The sequence below is a fragment of the Megalopta genalis genome, chromosome 5 (assembly GCF_051020955.1).
Source record: "Megalopta genalis isolate 19385.01 chromosome 5, iyMegGena1_principal, whole genome shotgun sequence".
In the NCBI taxonomy this organism is placed as follows: domain Eukaryota; kingdom Metazoa; phylum Arthropoda; class Insecta; order Hymenoptera; family Halictidae; genus Megalopta; species Megalopta genalis.
Genome location: NC_135017.1, coordinates 6,631,725 through 6,648,919, shown reverse-complemented (window position 1 = coordinate 6,648,919; position 17,195 = coordinate 6,631,725). Strand labels below are relative to the sequence as shown.

The 17,195-nt window shown below is 35.6% G+C and overlaps 1 protein-coding gene across 2 annotated transcripts in view; it reads left to right on the top strand.

The window, feature by feature from the left end:
- The first annotated feature begins 5,846 nt into the window (after positions 1-5,846).
- The window catches only part of LOC117226410 (muscle LIM protein Mlp84B), a 33,694-nt gene continuing 22,345 nt past the window's right edge, over positions 5,847-17,195 (top strand). Inside the window, exons 1-2 of one of the 2 annotated variants that reach the window (XM_076522436.1) lie at positions 5,847-6,009; positions 13,848-13,972. In XM_076522436.1, the coding sequence (XP_076378551.1) occupies positions 13,858-13,972 (115 nt within the window). In that variant the 5' untranslated portion in view covers positions 5,847-6,009; positions 13,848-13,857. The remainder of the gene's footprint in view (positions 6,010-13,847; positions 13,973-17,195) is intronic. The other variant, XM_033480698.2, reaches the window with a different exon arrangement.

Below are 17,195 nucleotides of genomic sequence, written 5' to 3'. Positions count from 1 at the left end.
TTACGCGTCCTATTTTCTATGCGGCGTTTAGCACAATTTGCACATCTCTTCGATTTTCCCGCTTTTTGTTTATGCGCTGGCAAATTGCGTCTTGTACCAAAAGTAGCCAATAATTAAATACGACAATCGCCAATTTCAAAATGGAGGAAAATGTTTCCCTTAGTCGTGAAGGGGTTAAGATGCAACAATCGCCGCGAAGAGTCAATTGTCGACGAGTTGTAAGGTTCCGCAACCTCGCGAGAATCCGCCGGCGAGATAAGCAGCCGATTTGCCAAGCGGAATTTACGTTGTTGTGAGAAGAATGAGTCGGTGAATTACGAGTTGGAGCGCCCTCAAGATGGCCGCCTTGAGGGACAAAGCTCCGGGCGACGAGGAAGTCCGCTGACAATGGATGGTGCGACGGCTTCTGGTTTCGACTTGGTCCCGTGCAACATCCGCGTGGGCGTGCACTATCTCGCGCGGTGCAGTATAGCAACGTGGCAGATATACACCCGGTGCTTTTTACATAAAGCCACGTGCACGCGTCTAAGCCCGTTTAAAAATAGAAATTTGAGCAAGATGGTATAAATAGCGGATGAGTGTGTTCCCACAGTGGCTCACGGCTCTCACTCGTCGGTAATGCCTCGCTCGTTACCAACGGCTTTTCGGAAGTCGGCCTCCCACAACCGGCCGAACGAAAAGAAAATGGAATTCGATCCTTGTCCGAAATGTTGCTCCGCGCCGATTTCGGATCGAAATAAACTGGAGCCTGCGCTCCGGCTTGGGCCGACGGCCGTCGCGTACTTGGCTCGCGTCTTTTCTTTCGGTTCTGTTCTCCAACTTGTCCGCCCTCGCCGCGATCCAACAAGATGGCCGGCCCGGAGACGCTTAATTAAGGGAACTTCTCGGTTCGAACCGGTCCGAGCACCGGGCACGTTCAATTTTCTTGCCAGTTTTGCGAAATCTCGCGACACCGGTTTCATTTCTTCAAAATTTCCCGCCGTTTTCGATCTCAAACGTGGCGCTTTTGTTCGCGTCCGAAGAAGATTCTCTTGTCGATCAGATTAATATACTACGATGGAAGTTCAATTTTGACTTTGTATGCGTCGTAGAAGTTATGCATTGTTTGTTGGAATCGAGGTGTTCGGTCGGTTCGAGGTTAGGAAACCGATCTTCTTGGTGAACCAAAATGGCCGTTCGTGGCTTCGACCGATCTTTAATTCTGATAATGTTGTGTTCATTTTAGATCAATTGATATTTTAAGGCAAATTGTGTCCGTCGATTTTACGAGATACGTTGGCAACATTTAAAATTCTACACATTTTTTGCTCCATTCCTTATGTAAAGATAGCGGAGAAGTCGAAGGGGGAGGCTCTCGTCAATTACTATAATGTTCTATGACAAAATTATTATTTAATAAATTGCTTATTATTATTATAATTAATTGTTTGTTATTGTATTAATAGATTGTTCGTTAAGATAATATTTTAAACATCGGTCGTATTGAGGTTGAAAAAATAATTTTTCTTGATGAACCAAGATGGCCGTTCGTGCCTTCGACCGATCTTTAATTTTGATAATGTTGCGTCCATTTTAGATCAATTAATGTTTTAAGACAGATTTGGACTGTCAATTTTACAAGATTCGTTGACAGCATTTAAAATTCTACATATTCTCTATTCTATTTTTTATGTAGAAATGGCGAAGAAGTCGAAGGGAGAGGCTCTCGTCGATTATTATAATATTCTCTGACGTACATATTATTATTTAATAAATTGTTTGTTATTATTATAATTAGTTGTTCATTATTATATCAATAAATTGTTCGTTGAGATAATATTTTAAACATTCGATCGTATTGAGGTTAAAAGAATAATTTTTCTTGGTAAATCAAGGTGGCCACTTCAATCGAGTCAAGATTTAAACAATTAATGTTCTAGAACAGATTTTTAGTGCCAGTTTTACAAGATCTGGCAGCGATATAATTTTCAATTCTACACATTTGCCGCACTTTTCCTATTTAAACATGGCGGAAAAGAAGCTGCTGTCGACTAGATAGCGCAAACTTCCTTTTTCGATTCAAATTTAATATTGCAAATAGCAAAAATAATAGATTATTCATTGGATTGAATAACATTCAAATGTTCTTTCAAAAGATTCGGTCCGATCGAGGTTAGGAAACCAATTTTCTTCGTGAACTTACAAACTTACAACCGATTTTTTTATTACGAAAAAAAGATCACGTTTCAAAAGAGATTTTTATTGTCAATTTTCCACGATCCAGCGACAGGATTTTCAATTTCCCGTCCTTTTCGGTTCTCTTTCTGTGATTTAAGCTTATATTATACTTTGAATTCTAGATTACGAAAACGTTTCTTCAGCGAAACAATCAATACATAATTACAGTTCCGAAAGATCTGGAAATTGTTTCAAGCGGAACACATATTCCCGTCGCTTTCTCATTTCAAATATAGCGGAAACGGAAGCCGATTGGAACAGTGCAAATTTCTCTTTCGATTCAGATGTATTATTATGTATATTTAGATTGAAATACATTATTTGCTTGTCAATTGAAACAGTGCAAATTTCTCTTTCGGTACAGATGTATTATTACGTATATTTGGATTGAAATACATTATTTGCTTGTCAATTGAAACAGTGCAAATTTCTCTTTCGACTGAAATGTATTATTATGTATATTTAGATTCAGACGTATTATTATGTATATTTAGATTGAAATGCATTATTTGCTTTCGACTAAAACGTTAAATATAAGAGAAGACCCGTTTTACCGGGTGTTAGTCGAAAGATCGAATTGAGTAAAGATTATGCGAATTTGCACCGCAGAGGTCTGTACGAAATCGTTCCGGATTTAGATTGTTTGATGTGGAATATGAAATTTAAGGCACTGTTTCTTTTTTCTGGTGTGGGCGGCAAGCCTAGCTGGATTAATATTGACCAACTGCCAGTCCCGAAGGTGTTAATCTAAGAATTATTATAGTATCGCGTTGCCGGTTGTTCGCGGATGCCATTAAGCCGCGGGAGTTAGTCCAAAACGCGTGAGTAATAAATTTATTTCGGTGTTGTCTCCGCTGGTTCATCGCTCAGAAAACACATTCCCGTCTGTAGTACAATGTAGATAAACGAATGCTAGAGTACCGTGGGTATTCGGAGTATGATTCATAAAGGTATTGACGTATCTTCACCGTCACGTGTCCACGCTGAACAGATCGTTAGTCCGTTCGCTTCTCATTTATTGTATCCGCAAATTGACAATTGCAACTAAACCATTACTCTCTATGTAAATATACGGTTTTTAGTTTTTATTTTATCGTTATTATGTTTTGCAATTATTAATTTCATATTTTGATCAGGCGAAAAAGCGAAGCAATTCTTCCGACTCCCTAAAACCAACATGGCGGCTTATTAACTTGAAGCGATCGGATGACTCGAGAAGGTTTTACTAAAATACGTGAAATTTGTGATAATTATAGTTATAATAAAAGTTTATTAGAACTGTCCGTTTTGTTAAAATTATTGAAATTATTGAAATTATTTTGTTGAAATTATTGGAATTATTTTGTTGAAATTGTAGAAATTATTTTGTTGAAATTATTGAAATTATTTTGTTGAAATTATAGAAATTATTTTGTTGAAGTTATTGAAATTATTCTGTTGAAATTATTGAAATTATTTTGTTGAAGTTATTGAAATTATTCTGTTGAAATTATTGAAATTATTTTGTTGAAATTATAGTAATTATTTTGTTGAAGTTATTGAAATTATTCTGTTGAAGTTATTGAAATTATTTTGTTGAAATTATTGAAATTATTTTGTTGAAATTATAGAAATTATTTTGTTGAAATTATAGAAATTATTTTGTTGAAGTTATTGAAATTATTCTGTTGAAATTATTGAAATTATTTTGTTGAAATTATTGACATTATTTTCTTGAGATTATTGAAATCATTCTGTTGACATCATTGAAATTATTCTGTTGAAATTATTGAAATTATTATTGCTACCCTGTTACCTATAGTCTTGGCAATTCCGTTGACTTCAGTGATAGAGAAGTTATGGTGCTCGGCCAGATAAAATCAGAATGAAATTGATCTGGAAACGCTTGAGCGAGTTTCGATATTCTGCCAAGATGAATTCTACATGAATGGTTAGGTAAGGTTAGGTTAGGTTAACGGCATCACGAAACTGTGAATAAATATCTCGCGCTTCGCTTGATGGAATGTTCTATTTTCTCATGCATTTTGTAAAAATCTTCTACTACTATTTACTGACTGTTCCGAGTGCAAACATTGATTTACATTTAGATCTCATACGTAGATTTCAAAAAATTACTAGAAATTTACAGAACAAATGCGCTGTGAGAACACGTCCCTAGCAACGTCGAACTTTATAAATAAACACGACAGAGGAGTGCAAATGGTCGTACCATAATAAATAAAACAAACATTCGGCAGAGTTACTTTGCCAGTAAAATTCTTCGTGAGAAAATATTCACAAATATTCGCATTACAAATATAATAAGAAAAGAACAACAAAATCTAAGACGAAGATTTGACAAAATTACTGAAAATTCCAAGTCGAAACGTGCTGAGGGACACTTCCTCATAGACTTGAAATATGATAACTGAAGAATAAGGAAGATTATAAAACAAAGAAAATTCAGAAAATTATTAAAAATGTTTCAGTGAGAACAATACAATAACTTGACTGTAGATTTTTGTGCAAAATAAATATTCTGCAATTTGATTGTAAGAAACGTGTCACATGAAAATGCCTTCCCCTTTCCAATAATTTTAATAAGTTGTATATAACGTGAACTTATTCTCAAATTCTTTTCATGCCTTTACAATCTTCTTTTACCGCGAATCATTTTTATAAAATAAAATTAATATAATCCACAGCCTAACAGTAAATAAAGAACAGGAAAGATTACAAAACAAACATTTGAATAAATCGCTAGAAACCATCCAGTGGAAACGTACTGAGAAAACATTCCCCACAACCTTCAAATATAATAAACAAAGTATATGGAACAGATTATTTGAAAAGATTACTAAAAATTCCCAGTCGGAACGTAACAAGTAAAGAATAAGAAAGATTATGGGACAGAAATTAAAAAAAACGACTAAAAACCCTCAAATGGAGACGCGCTTAGATAAAATTCCCCATAACCTTCAACTATAATAAGCACAGAACAAGAAAGATTACAGGATAAAAATGTTAGAAAATTACTAGAAACACTTCAATGGAGACGTTCTAACAAATAAAAGCGCCCCATAACCCTCAAGTAAAACAAGCAAAAAATAATAAAAATTATAGGACAAACATTTGACAAAATTCCCAGAAATTCCCAGTCGAAACGTGCTGAGAAAAGACTCCCCATAAGCTTCGAGCATGACAAGTTCAAAATACGAAAGATCATTACATACAAAGATTTGAGAAAATTATTACAAACTTTTCAGTGGAAACCAAGAGATAAGCGACAACGAAACGATAAAGATAATCCTGACGAAAAAAGAAGCAATTTGTAAACACTCGTTGGATAGAACGTTATCGGTATCCGTCGATAGACCACAGAAACTTACTGGTCGTTTAGCGAGGTGTCGGCGACATAATCGGTGTCGTTTACGGCCGGTCACCGGTGACCGTCGCGTGCCGGTCGTGGACGGTGAAATCTGTGGTATCGAATCGACAGGTTCGCCGTCGCGTCGGGCGATCGTCTTCTATCGCTGAGTATAGTTGTGACACCCCCGCTGGCGGAAGGAAGGCGGCTAAGCGCACTCCCTCTGCCACCGCGACGCTGTCGTCAACAGCACTGACGTTCCGGTGCACACGTGCCGTGTGCAAACCCCGGGCTATGACTAGGACGGGCACGACGCGAGAACAGCCATTCGAATCCAGTATTAGTGCGGTGTAGAGTGGTTTCGCCCGGTGGTTTAAAGTCTGACGCCTGCCTCCTACACGAGAGAGTTTCCGTAAAGATCGTGACTCCGAGACCGATTACCGGTGGTGAGTACCAGCACCGAGCACGAGACTATTCAGTGTACACATCGAGGGGACATTCTTTTCACGCGCTACACTGCCAAGAGCCCGCCGGATTATCCATGCCGGCGAGTCGGCTTAGCCACGACCGAGAGCACCCATGGTGTACCATGATATAGAAGGAGGTCGATTCGACGGGAAACGCTCAGGTGTTCGCGTAGAGCTTAGTTCGAAGATTCGGGAAACACTGTCGGATAGGTTCGCGTATCGTGGTAGAATCGGTAACAGGCTGGTTCTGCGTGGCGAATTTACGGAGGATGTGTAGAACGAGATTTTTTCGTATGAGGCGTCGTTTTCTTTTTCTTTTTTTGAAATAAATCGAGCCCGAACGTCGCGATACGCGCGCTATTTTGAATTTTTCACGGGACAGGCTGATTCTACGAGAGAAACTGAACGGGAAATGTAGAAGGAAGTTTTTTCGTACGAGGCTTGGTTGCGGAGATAATTGCGGTTAAAGATCGGGTGAGCGTGCGGCAGTGGGTATAGTATGGTGCCGCACGTAATATAGCTGTGCGGCAGCGCGCGTGGTAATCAAGCTCGATTATCTCGAAAACGAGGCGTTCTATGCAAATATTTTATTCCACACTTTCGATTCAGTTTTTCTTGTAGAATCGATTGGCATCTGTTTCCAGCATGGAAAAAATACCTGAATATTTTAACTTGATTTTCTTGAAAACGAAGCGTCGTATGGAAAAATTCTGTTCCATAATTTCGATCCAGTTTTTCCCGTAGAATCGGTCTATGTCCGATTCTACCGTGAAACAAATAACCGTAGCACGCGGACGTTCCGAATTTTCGAGTTTGATTGTTTCGGAATCGAAACGTCGGATGAGAAAATGCTATTCTATGTTTTTCATGCAGAATCTGACGAAAAATGCTATTTCTATATTTTTCACGCAGTTTTTCGCGCAGAATCCAAGGATCCACGATCCATTCGATAGCGCCAGCGCTTGCTGCGTTTTCGAAACTGATTTTCTCGAAAACGAAGCATAATGTGAAAAAAAATCTATTGTACATTTTTTACGCAGTTTTTCGCGTAGAATCCGCCTATGTTGTTTTTAATAGTCGATTAGGGAGCTGAATGTGACGAATTTCGATGTTCCGAGGGGGGTTAACGACGCATCGGTTCAACACGATGAAATTCGAGACGAACCGGATATAGTGTACACAAGAGCGGCGCATCGCCCGAGTGTTATGATGTAATACACGGCGGAATATGTACAAACAAAGACGCTAAAAATATCGGCGTCTCGCAAAGAGTACTTTCTTCTCCTTCTTCTTCTTCTTCTTCTTCTCCTTCTTCTTATGCTTGGTTCTTGTTTTTCATCGCGAAGACTGGCAACTCGGCTTCCTAGAAATTCATTCTATTGTTAGAAATTATTCCACGAAGCACAAAGTTTAACTTCTCGATATTCTATTGAATTAAGTAACGGAAGAAAAGGCGAGGAACTTTTAACGATTCCTTTTTCAAAGAATCAAATCGATTGATTGCATAGATTTCGTTGAACGCGGATGACAATATTTTCACTTATGTCTTGCGGCGCGATGCTTCGTGAACGAAACTTGCAATACGGTCTAAATACGTTTTAATTAGCAGGTAAATTTGTTAACCGCGGCACCGATCAAATATGTATAAACGACTTCCTCTCTCGAAATATTGGGCACATTCAGTTATGCGGTAATCGTAATCAGTTTCCTCCGAACGATGGAGGCGAGATCAAGTTTCCTAACTGGGGAACTATTTGCAACCACTTATTGCTGTTGGTTGCAATATTATACTACTTTATCTTAGGTATATTTTGAGAAAACAGCTTTTTACTCTTCGGTACTCTCGATCTCAATCTTTTTATTCATTAGTACTTTCTTATTGGACTTTTTACTCGTTAATACCTACTCCTCGTATTGGATTTTTCTACTCGTTAATTAATATTCATATTGGATTTTCTATTCATTAATTAGTACTCGTATTGGATTTTTTACTCATTAATTAGTACTCATGTTGGATTTTCTACGCATTAATTACTACTCATATTGAATTTTTTACTCATTAATTAGTATTCATATTGGATTTTCTACTCATTAGTACTCATATTGAATTTTCTACTCATTAGTAATCATATTGGATTTTCTTCTCATTAGTACTTTCAATTAATTTCCTAGTCACCATTATACTCCATTAATTATTCACTTGTTAGTATTCTGAATAAATTTTTTACTCGTTACGACTCTAAATGAATTTTCTACTCTCTAATAATCTCCATTAATTTTCTACTTGTTAGTAGTCTGAGTAAATTCTCTACTCTCGAACACATTTCATTAATTTTCTTCTCTCTAATAATCTCCATTAATTTTCTACTCTCTAATAATCTCCATTAATTTTCTACTCTCTATTACTCTCCATTAATTTCCTACTTGTTAGTACTCTCAATTAATTTCCTACTTGTTAGTACTCTCAATTAATTTTCTACTTGGTAGTACTCTCAATTAATTTTCTACTTGATAATACTCTCAATTAATTTTCTAATCCCTAATACCCTCCATTAATTTCTTACTTGTTAGTACTCTCAATTAATTTTCTAATCACTAATACTCTGAATTACTTTTTTACTCGATAGTACTCTCAATTAATTTTTTACTTGCTAATACTTTCAATTAATTTTGTACTCCCTAATACTCTCAATTAATTTTCTACTCCCTAATACTCTCCACTATAATTTCCTACTTGTTAGTACTCTCAATTAATTTTCCAATCACTGATACTCCTTATTTATTTTTTATTTATCAGTATTCTCGATTAATGATCTACTCACTAACACGTTTAATTAATTTTTCACTTGTTAGTACTCTCAATGAATGTCCTCTATAGATCATCTCTCACATACTTCGAATTATTCACGACCCCCTCTGAATTTTTTTTTTTCAGTCTTCATTTCAGTCTTCAATTTCAAATAGAGTCCTTGTTACAAGTTGGCCAATGGTAGACAGTCTACGCACACTTCCTTCAATTCTAAACGTACAACTAAAATAGAATTAGCGAAACACCTTCCCGATAGTTCTCCAATGGAATACCATTGTTCTCGTTTCGACGTCGTAAACTTTCGAGTGTTTAATCACGCTTGATGACGTTTAATCAGAAGTTACACTCATCCAACTTGAATTTTCCCATGCACACCTTAACATACGAGCCCTGAAGAGCTCCGAATAATGATCGTAGATTTTCTTTCACTTTGGTTTCCCATTTTTACAGATTAAATATCAATCGGCCGTATTTGTTTCATTTCCACAATAAAAATTGAAGAGAAGGTTTTCGATTGAAATTGATTGAGAAGAGGGGCGGGACGTTCAGATGGGGAATAATTGTGGATCCACTTTGATTTTGGATGAAAGTAAGCGATGATTGCTGGTGTCGGTAGGGGTAATGGCGACCGCGTTGTGGAGAATCTAGCACCTTCCCTAATACGGCCTCGCGTCCGGCTCGCGTCCGCACCGATATAGAATCCTTCCGTCTCTCTTGCTACTCTCTTCTGGTATCTCTAGCGCCTCTACGAAGCCCTCTTGCCATCTATACACGTCGGCCGACAGTCACGCGACTCCGTCTTCAACTTTCCTTCGAAGTTTCCGCGGGCTTTTGCCTCGAACTTCCCCTATTCCGATCGATTGCGTTCCCGAAGCGCCTTTCCCATTAACTGTAAAAATTATACGATCGATTTTCAACTAAAACAATTCTGCAGACTGCCCCAAATACGACGGTGTTCTTTTTTAAACTTGTTTAAATTAAAAAGAAAGACTGAAAACCGAGGTTTCAAAAGAGAAATCGAATTTTCAACTTTGAGAATTTATCCTGAGATAACTGTAACACTTACGCGAATGATTTATAGCTAGAATTATTCTGTAAACTCTCCCGAATAGAATGGTATATTTTTGTACAACATTAGAAACACGTAAAATTGTTTAGATTTCATTGAATAGTGAAGAGCAAGGAAAAACGAGATTTGAGAAGAAGAATCGAATTTTTCAACTTTGAGAATTTTTCCTGAGTTAACCGTAACAGTTACGCGAACGATTTATAGCTAGAATTATTCTGTAAACTCTCCCAAATAGAATGGTATATTTTTGTACAACATTAGAAACACGTAAAATTGTTTAGATTTCATTGAATAGTGAAGAGCAAGGAAAAACGAGATTTGAGAAGAAGAATCGAATTTTTCAACTTTGAGAATTTTTCCTGAGTTAACCGTAACAGTTACGCGAACGATTCTTACATAGAATAATTCTGTAGACTCTTCTCAATGCGACAATACATTTGTTTGCAATACTATAACAATTTAAACTTGTTTAAATAATATTTGAAGAGACGCTTGTAACGCAGCAATCTCGTCGGGCATTTTGTAATCTATTTTAAAAATTAAGGTTTACCAAATAATTTTGGAAATTCGACAATTGCAGGAGAGAAAGACCGGATTCATTTAAAGAACCATGCGACCCGAGTCGTCGGCCATTTTTACTATTTTATACGAAGGCGAATTTTGGCGCGTTTCCATTACCGGGTGAACTCATTCATCGGGGCAAGGTGTCCGGATGGTCTAAAATTTCCTGCCGTGCAACATTCACGAGGGGAAATTGAATTTTCACAGGACGCGATTCGGAATACTCCGCGACGCCATCATACTATCGCGAATGATATTAATATATTCCAGGCTGATCATTATTAACGAGCGGTTTGAAAGCTTCATAGGGCTCGCGGCAGCACCGTTAGGTCCTCCATGGTTATATTATTCGTCTATAATTATGAGTTTCCGGGATGAGCATGAATGACGACGTTTAATTGAATTGGCCGCGTATTTTCTTCCACGACGAATATAATGGCCGATGTAAATAGAGGAAAAATTGCGAGTCTAGTGAAAAATGCAATTCTGGACGAGATAATGCTGTTCTAGAATAAAATTATAATTGTGTGAAAAATTACAATTCTAAGGAAATTTGCGATTCTGAGAAAAATTACAATTCTAAGGAAAATTTCAATCCTAAGGAAAATTGCAATTCTAAGCGCAAATCTAAGAAAAATTATAATTCCAAGGAAAATCACAACATTGAGGAAAATTGCAATTCTATGAAAAAATTGCAATTATAAGGAAAATTACAATTCTAAGAAAAAATTGCAATCATAAGGAAAATTACAATTCTAAGAAAAAATTGCAATTGTAAAAATAATTAATATTTGAGGGAAAATTTCAATTTCAAAGTAAATAGCAATTCTGGACAAAATAATGCTGTTCTAAAACAAAATTATTATTCTATAGAAAACTATAATTCTAAAATTGCAATTCTGGATGAAATAATGCAATTCCAGTAAAAAATTACAATTTTATCAAATAATTGAACGTTTCCGAGTTTATTCACCGTTACAATCGATCCAATAAAATTGACCTAAAAGTGTGAATTGCAAATTTTTCTTGATCACGTGTCTACCACTTGCTCTAGTCAATTTTCCAATTAATTGTTTTATCTTCACCTAAACATTTATGAATATATTTTCGTTTTAACAACAGTGTGTATTTAAAGTCGATTTTATATTCCGTTTGCAAATCGGGCGAAAAAGTAAATATCTAGTGAAAACAAACCTTGCCATATGTTTTTAAGTAATCGACACACGTGTCCCCGTTACTTCTGTACTTCTATTAGCTCTACAATTCTACACACAATATCTTAAAATTCTGGAAATTGTCACAACATTCAAGGATATCATATTATTACATTAAATTTTTATACTATTCAAAAATATTCTTGTACAAGTATTCGATACATTTGTTAATCCAATAAAACTTACATTCCCAAACGTCTCTTCAATTAAGCAGCAAATGTTTACAGCGCGTGACCATTCTTTTTAAGGGCATTTTACAATATTTTGTGCAATATTTTTAAATATTTCATTTCGACATTTCTGAATGCTTCCAAGTGCACAAAATTTTTGCGATATTGGAGAACATTAAACGGTAAATTCTTACAGTATTGAAACGTTTGTTAACAAACGTTCTGCAAAATTATGTGTTTATAAAAATTTTGAAACATTTACGAATATCGTAAATTCTTTGTTTAAATTTCTAAATATTTCCGAACTCTGCAAATGTTCACACTATTCAAGAATATTAAACAGAAAATTTTCCTAGTAAAAATTGTTAAGAAACGTTAAAAAATATAATATCTTTGCAATCGGTGCTCAACTAGAAAATATTTTCTGCTAATTGCTTCTAAAGAAAATAATTTGGAGGAAACATTGGCCGCGTGATTTCTTTTTGGCCGCTGTAAATGCAATGAATCTCGTAGGGAGATGCGGTTCGCGAGGAAACGTCGAATATAACTGTGTAGAAGCATCTTGCTTCCGAGATCTCTTAGGCTCGTAAATCTTCGCGATTTTCGCGCGTCCCGCGATGGCCGACTGCAAAAATAGTCGCGCGTTTGTCGACGGCGAGAGGGAAGCCACGAATTCTTCATGTTTTAGTCAGGCACTGGTTAAGTAAGCGAGCCGTTCCAGCTCGCTTATTTCTGACAGATCGCCTGTTGCGGCTCGGTTCGCTTTTCGTTCAATTTAGAACCGATTTTTCCAAATGTCAAAACGAATCGCATCAACTTCTTATTCGTTTTCCCGAGGCGGATCATTTTGCAGAAGCACGGAGAACGTTTATCATCCGAACCGAGCACCTGAAATCAATTAGTTTGTTCAAATCCGTACCTGAAATTATTTTAACGAGATTATTGCGTGTAAAATTTCGACATCTAACATTGTTACAGGTCTAATTACTTTTATAATATCGTTACGTTCTATATATTATTACGCCAAAATTATTTTTATAAATTATTGCAGCTTAAACTGTTACACGTTGAATTACTTTTGCAGAATTATTACATTCTATATATTATTATGACAAATTATTTTTATAAATTGTTACTGTCTAAATCGTTACACGTCAAATTAGATTCACAAAATTATTATATCAAAATTCTTTTTATAAATTGTTACAGTCTAAATTGTTGTTTAAATTAGCTTTTTTAATTACTTATTACTTATTATAAATTTTAAATTAGTTTTGCAAAATTATTACATCGTATATATTATCACAACAAATTATTTTTATAAATTGTTACTGTCTAAATTGTTACACGACAAATTAGTTTCGCAAAATTATTACATCCTATATTATTACGCCGAAATTATTTTTATAAATCATTACAGAGCAAATTGTTACACCAAAATTGTTGTGGATTAGTTACTAATTGAAAAAAAGTGTCGTTACACAATTATTTAAAAATTGTTGTCTGCGTTAAAAATAAACGTCCTCGCGCTTGTTTGGATATTTTGAACAATGTTGTAAAAAGGATGTCAATCGAGAAACTTCATTTTACATGATAAAAATCAAAGAACTTAAAATTAAATACAATTATTAATGAATTTAATATTTATTTACACTTTTACTTCTTATTTATTTACAATTTGGTTACATTTAATACAATTATTTTGTATTAAATATAGAAATTAGCAAGAATTCTCGACAGAATTCGTTTGAGAAAAATATTCTACGAAGAAGAAAGCGCAAATTTTGTAAACAAGGAAGAAATTCCCCTCGAAATAAATAAAGTGTATAATTCTGAAACACGGTAGAACGAAGGCGAACTTTTCATTTGAACGTTTCGCAAACAGGCTTTAATTGAATTTGACTTGAAAAATTGTCGAAAATAGAAAAGTTCGTCTGGATGATGGAGAGACGTTGATCGCGTCATTGAAGAGTGGTTTTCTTTTCTGTTTCCAGTATAAACAAAATGCCCTTCAAACCAGTAGAACACCCCAAGTGTCCCAAATGCGGCAAATCCGTGTACGCTGCGGAAGAACGAGTCGCCGGAGGCCTCAAATGGCACAAGATGTGCTTCAAGTGTGGTGAGTTGTCTAAAAAAAAACACCCTATATTCACGACTGCTCGATCTATCGATCGTTTAACACTATTTTTACCGATCTTTATATCTTTCTTATATTCTCATTTTTATATACTAATTTTCACCGAATCAATTTGATAATTATCATAGGAAAAGCTGAAAAATCAAATGAGGAAAAGTGATTAAACTTAGAAAATAAAAATAACGTGAAGATAGTGATGAATTGAAATTTAGATTGAGTTTTTTTTTAATCTTTTGGTAAGAAAATTATATTAGTTAATAATCAGATAATATATAATATTATAATATTGACACAGGATAATATAATACTATAATATTATAACATTGATACAGATAATATATAATATTATAATATTATAATATTGATACAGATAATATATAACACTATAATATTATAACATTGATACAGATAATATATAATATTATAATATTATAATATTGATACAGATAATATATAATACTATAATATTATAACATTGACACAGATAATATATAATATTATAATATTGACACAGATAATATATAATATTATAATATTAACACAGATAATATATATTATAATATTACAATATAATATATGATATTGTGATGTTATAATATTAACACAGATGTTTTTCTGCAACTTATTATGTTCGTGGAATTCATAATTGTTCCACGTTGATCTCGCACAAAATCTTCAAGATAAATATTTTATAGGTATCACTGTCGCAGATTTTTGCATGTAATATACATAACTGCACCTCTTCGTATTCTGACATTTTTCCAAAAAAAGATGTAACAAGGAGTGCAAGACCTCGCTTTCGGATACGTACAAGAGAAAATTGACTGTGGGTCAGAAGTGACCCGACGTCTGCCTTTTACGAGGTTATGACCGTCTGTTAATTATCCGAGGGTTAATCGATCGCACGATGTTGCAAACATTTCTACCCTTGGACCACTTTGCATATCTTATAGCTCTCTGCCGCCATATTGGAATTTAATTAATCAGTCATTCTATGTGAACTTTTCAGTGTAAATATTTCGATTTTATAAAGGATAGTTAATTAATTCTTTTTAGAGGCAAATTTAAAGATCCGCAGACGTTTTAAAGGAAATGTTGCTCTCTTTCGTAACCGTAAATATTACTAAATGTTACTAGATCTTACTAAATGTTACTAGATCTTGCTAAATGTTAACTAGATTTTAACTAGATTAAATCTTTTTTATAAAGTCACGTGCTAGATTTTTCTATTGAAAAGGTTTGGTCTGATAATCTTTATTTGATGAGAATAAAGCATGTTTCATGAGTATACATTGAACTTGATATCGTTACACAAATGTTACTAGACCGAGAATTTTTTATAAATCCACGCGGTAGACAAATTTTGTATAGAATTAGTTCAACGTTGATCGAACGATTTTTATCTCATAAAAATAAACATCGCTTCGCGAGCACACGGTTAATTGGCAATCGTAATTCCAACGAAACAATTCAGAGACATATTACACCTTGTAAAACGTTCAAAAAATGTTGAAAAGTATCCTCACAGCATCGCACATTCCCAATTAGTTTTCGTTGAGCATTACAAAATTCACATTACCTACGAAAAATATTCCGACCGGAAGAACTTACCGAAAAAAGTCGGTAAAATTACAAACAAAATCGTCACAAATTTTACAACAAAAGACAAATAAACGATAACAGCTACGCCATTAAACGAATCAGAATTTTTATAATTTCGAAATTTGTGGAAATACGTGAAAAAGCAGCAACATTTAATCAATCGATGTAATTATAAAAAAAAAAAGATGTGGTATCTTACCTGTTGTCATCAGCCTTCGCTACGCATACGAAACGGTAACAGTCGTTCGGGACACGTTTCGGCCAGGATTCTCGGATTCTGGAGCACGGTGTGTCGCGTCCCGTTGCGCAAGGCGCCCATCGTCGTCGTCCGGAGTCTTTTTAAATTTAGCCGTTGCTGTAAATAGGTTCGAGACGCCGGTCCCGGATGGGTTTGTCTCGGCCCTAATTAGTTTTGTGTGCCAGCCAGCGGATCAATCGAAGTGTGTTTTAGGGTGCAACGACCCCCGCCCGCAAAAATTCCGACGCGCCGCACCACGAAAATAGAAATAGAAAACGGCCCATCGAATATTCATCGGCCGTTTCGCTTTTCGGCGACGCCACGGGAATAATCCGCGCGAACCGCCGCGGCGGTACGTTCGCCGGCGCGATCATTATACCGGTTTATTCGGTTACGCTTTCCCGCGATTCTTGTCGCACGCGAACCGTTCGAGAGAGAACGACCCCGGCGTTCCCGCCATTGCTATTCGCGGCGACGCGACCTCAAGCCGCGGAACGCATTTCGGGCTTTTAGCGGGAATTTTCGGGCAGCCGGATAATGGAGTTCTATTTGGAAAATAGCGGCACTCGAGTTTTTCGATCGCTTTTATACCTGATTGCGACGGTATTTGGGAGTTCGGGTTGCATCGAGATTGAACGGTTTTTAACAAATGGAGGATCTCCGTGCGGAATAGAAGTTGCCGTTAATTGCGAAAAATAATAATTAGGTAAAAACTCTTTTAATAGTATCAATAGATTGATCTTCGTTGTTCTGTAATTTCACTTATACGCTGCGTCGAGTCAAGTTATAATTATGCTTGAATAGATTTTATAAACTGTTTTAATCGACTGCAGTCGAAGGGTAGTTTTAGAAATGATCGCGATATAATTATTGAGCAATTTTTACGCTGTTGAATTTATTTGTTATCACGCGCTATTTTGCTTTTTCGACAGCTATTACACCTAATTGCAATGGTATTCGGAATTTTCAGTTAGATCGAGAGACCTGGCTGGTTGCATTGTTACTATTAGACTAGTCATTTAAACGAAATCAAAATTGTCTGCATCAACCGTCGAAAACAAGAGTGAATTGAAACTGTACTTGTCTCCTTTTAGCAGCCTTAATATATTGAGAATAGTGCTACAAGTTTTTTCGATACTTTCGATGCCCTCATTGTTCTGCACTTAATTCTGTTGATTGGATTTTGGAAACTTTATAATCAATTGCAGTCGAAAGGTAGTTTTAGAAATTATCGTGATATAATTTTTCAGTCATGTTTACGTTGTTAAGGTTATTTTTATTGGACGTCATTTTGCTTTTTCCGATTTTCATCGATTTATTAAGCTAACGATCTATCAGTTTTTCGTTAAAAGTTTATTCGAAATT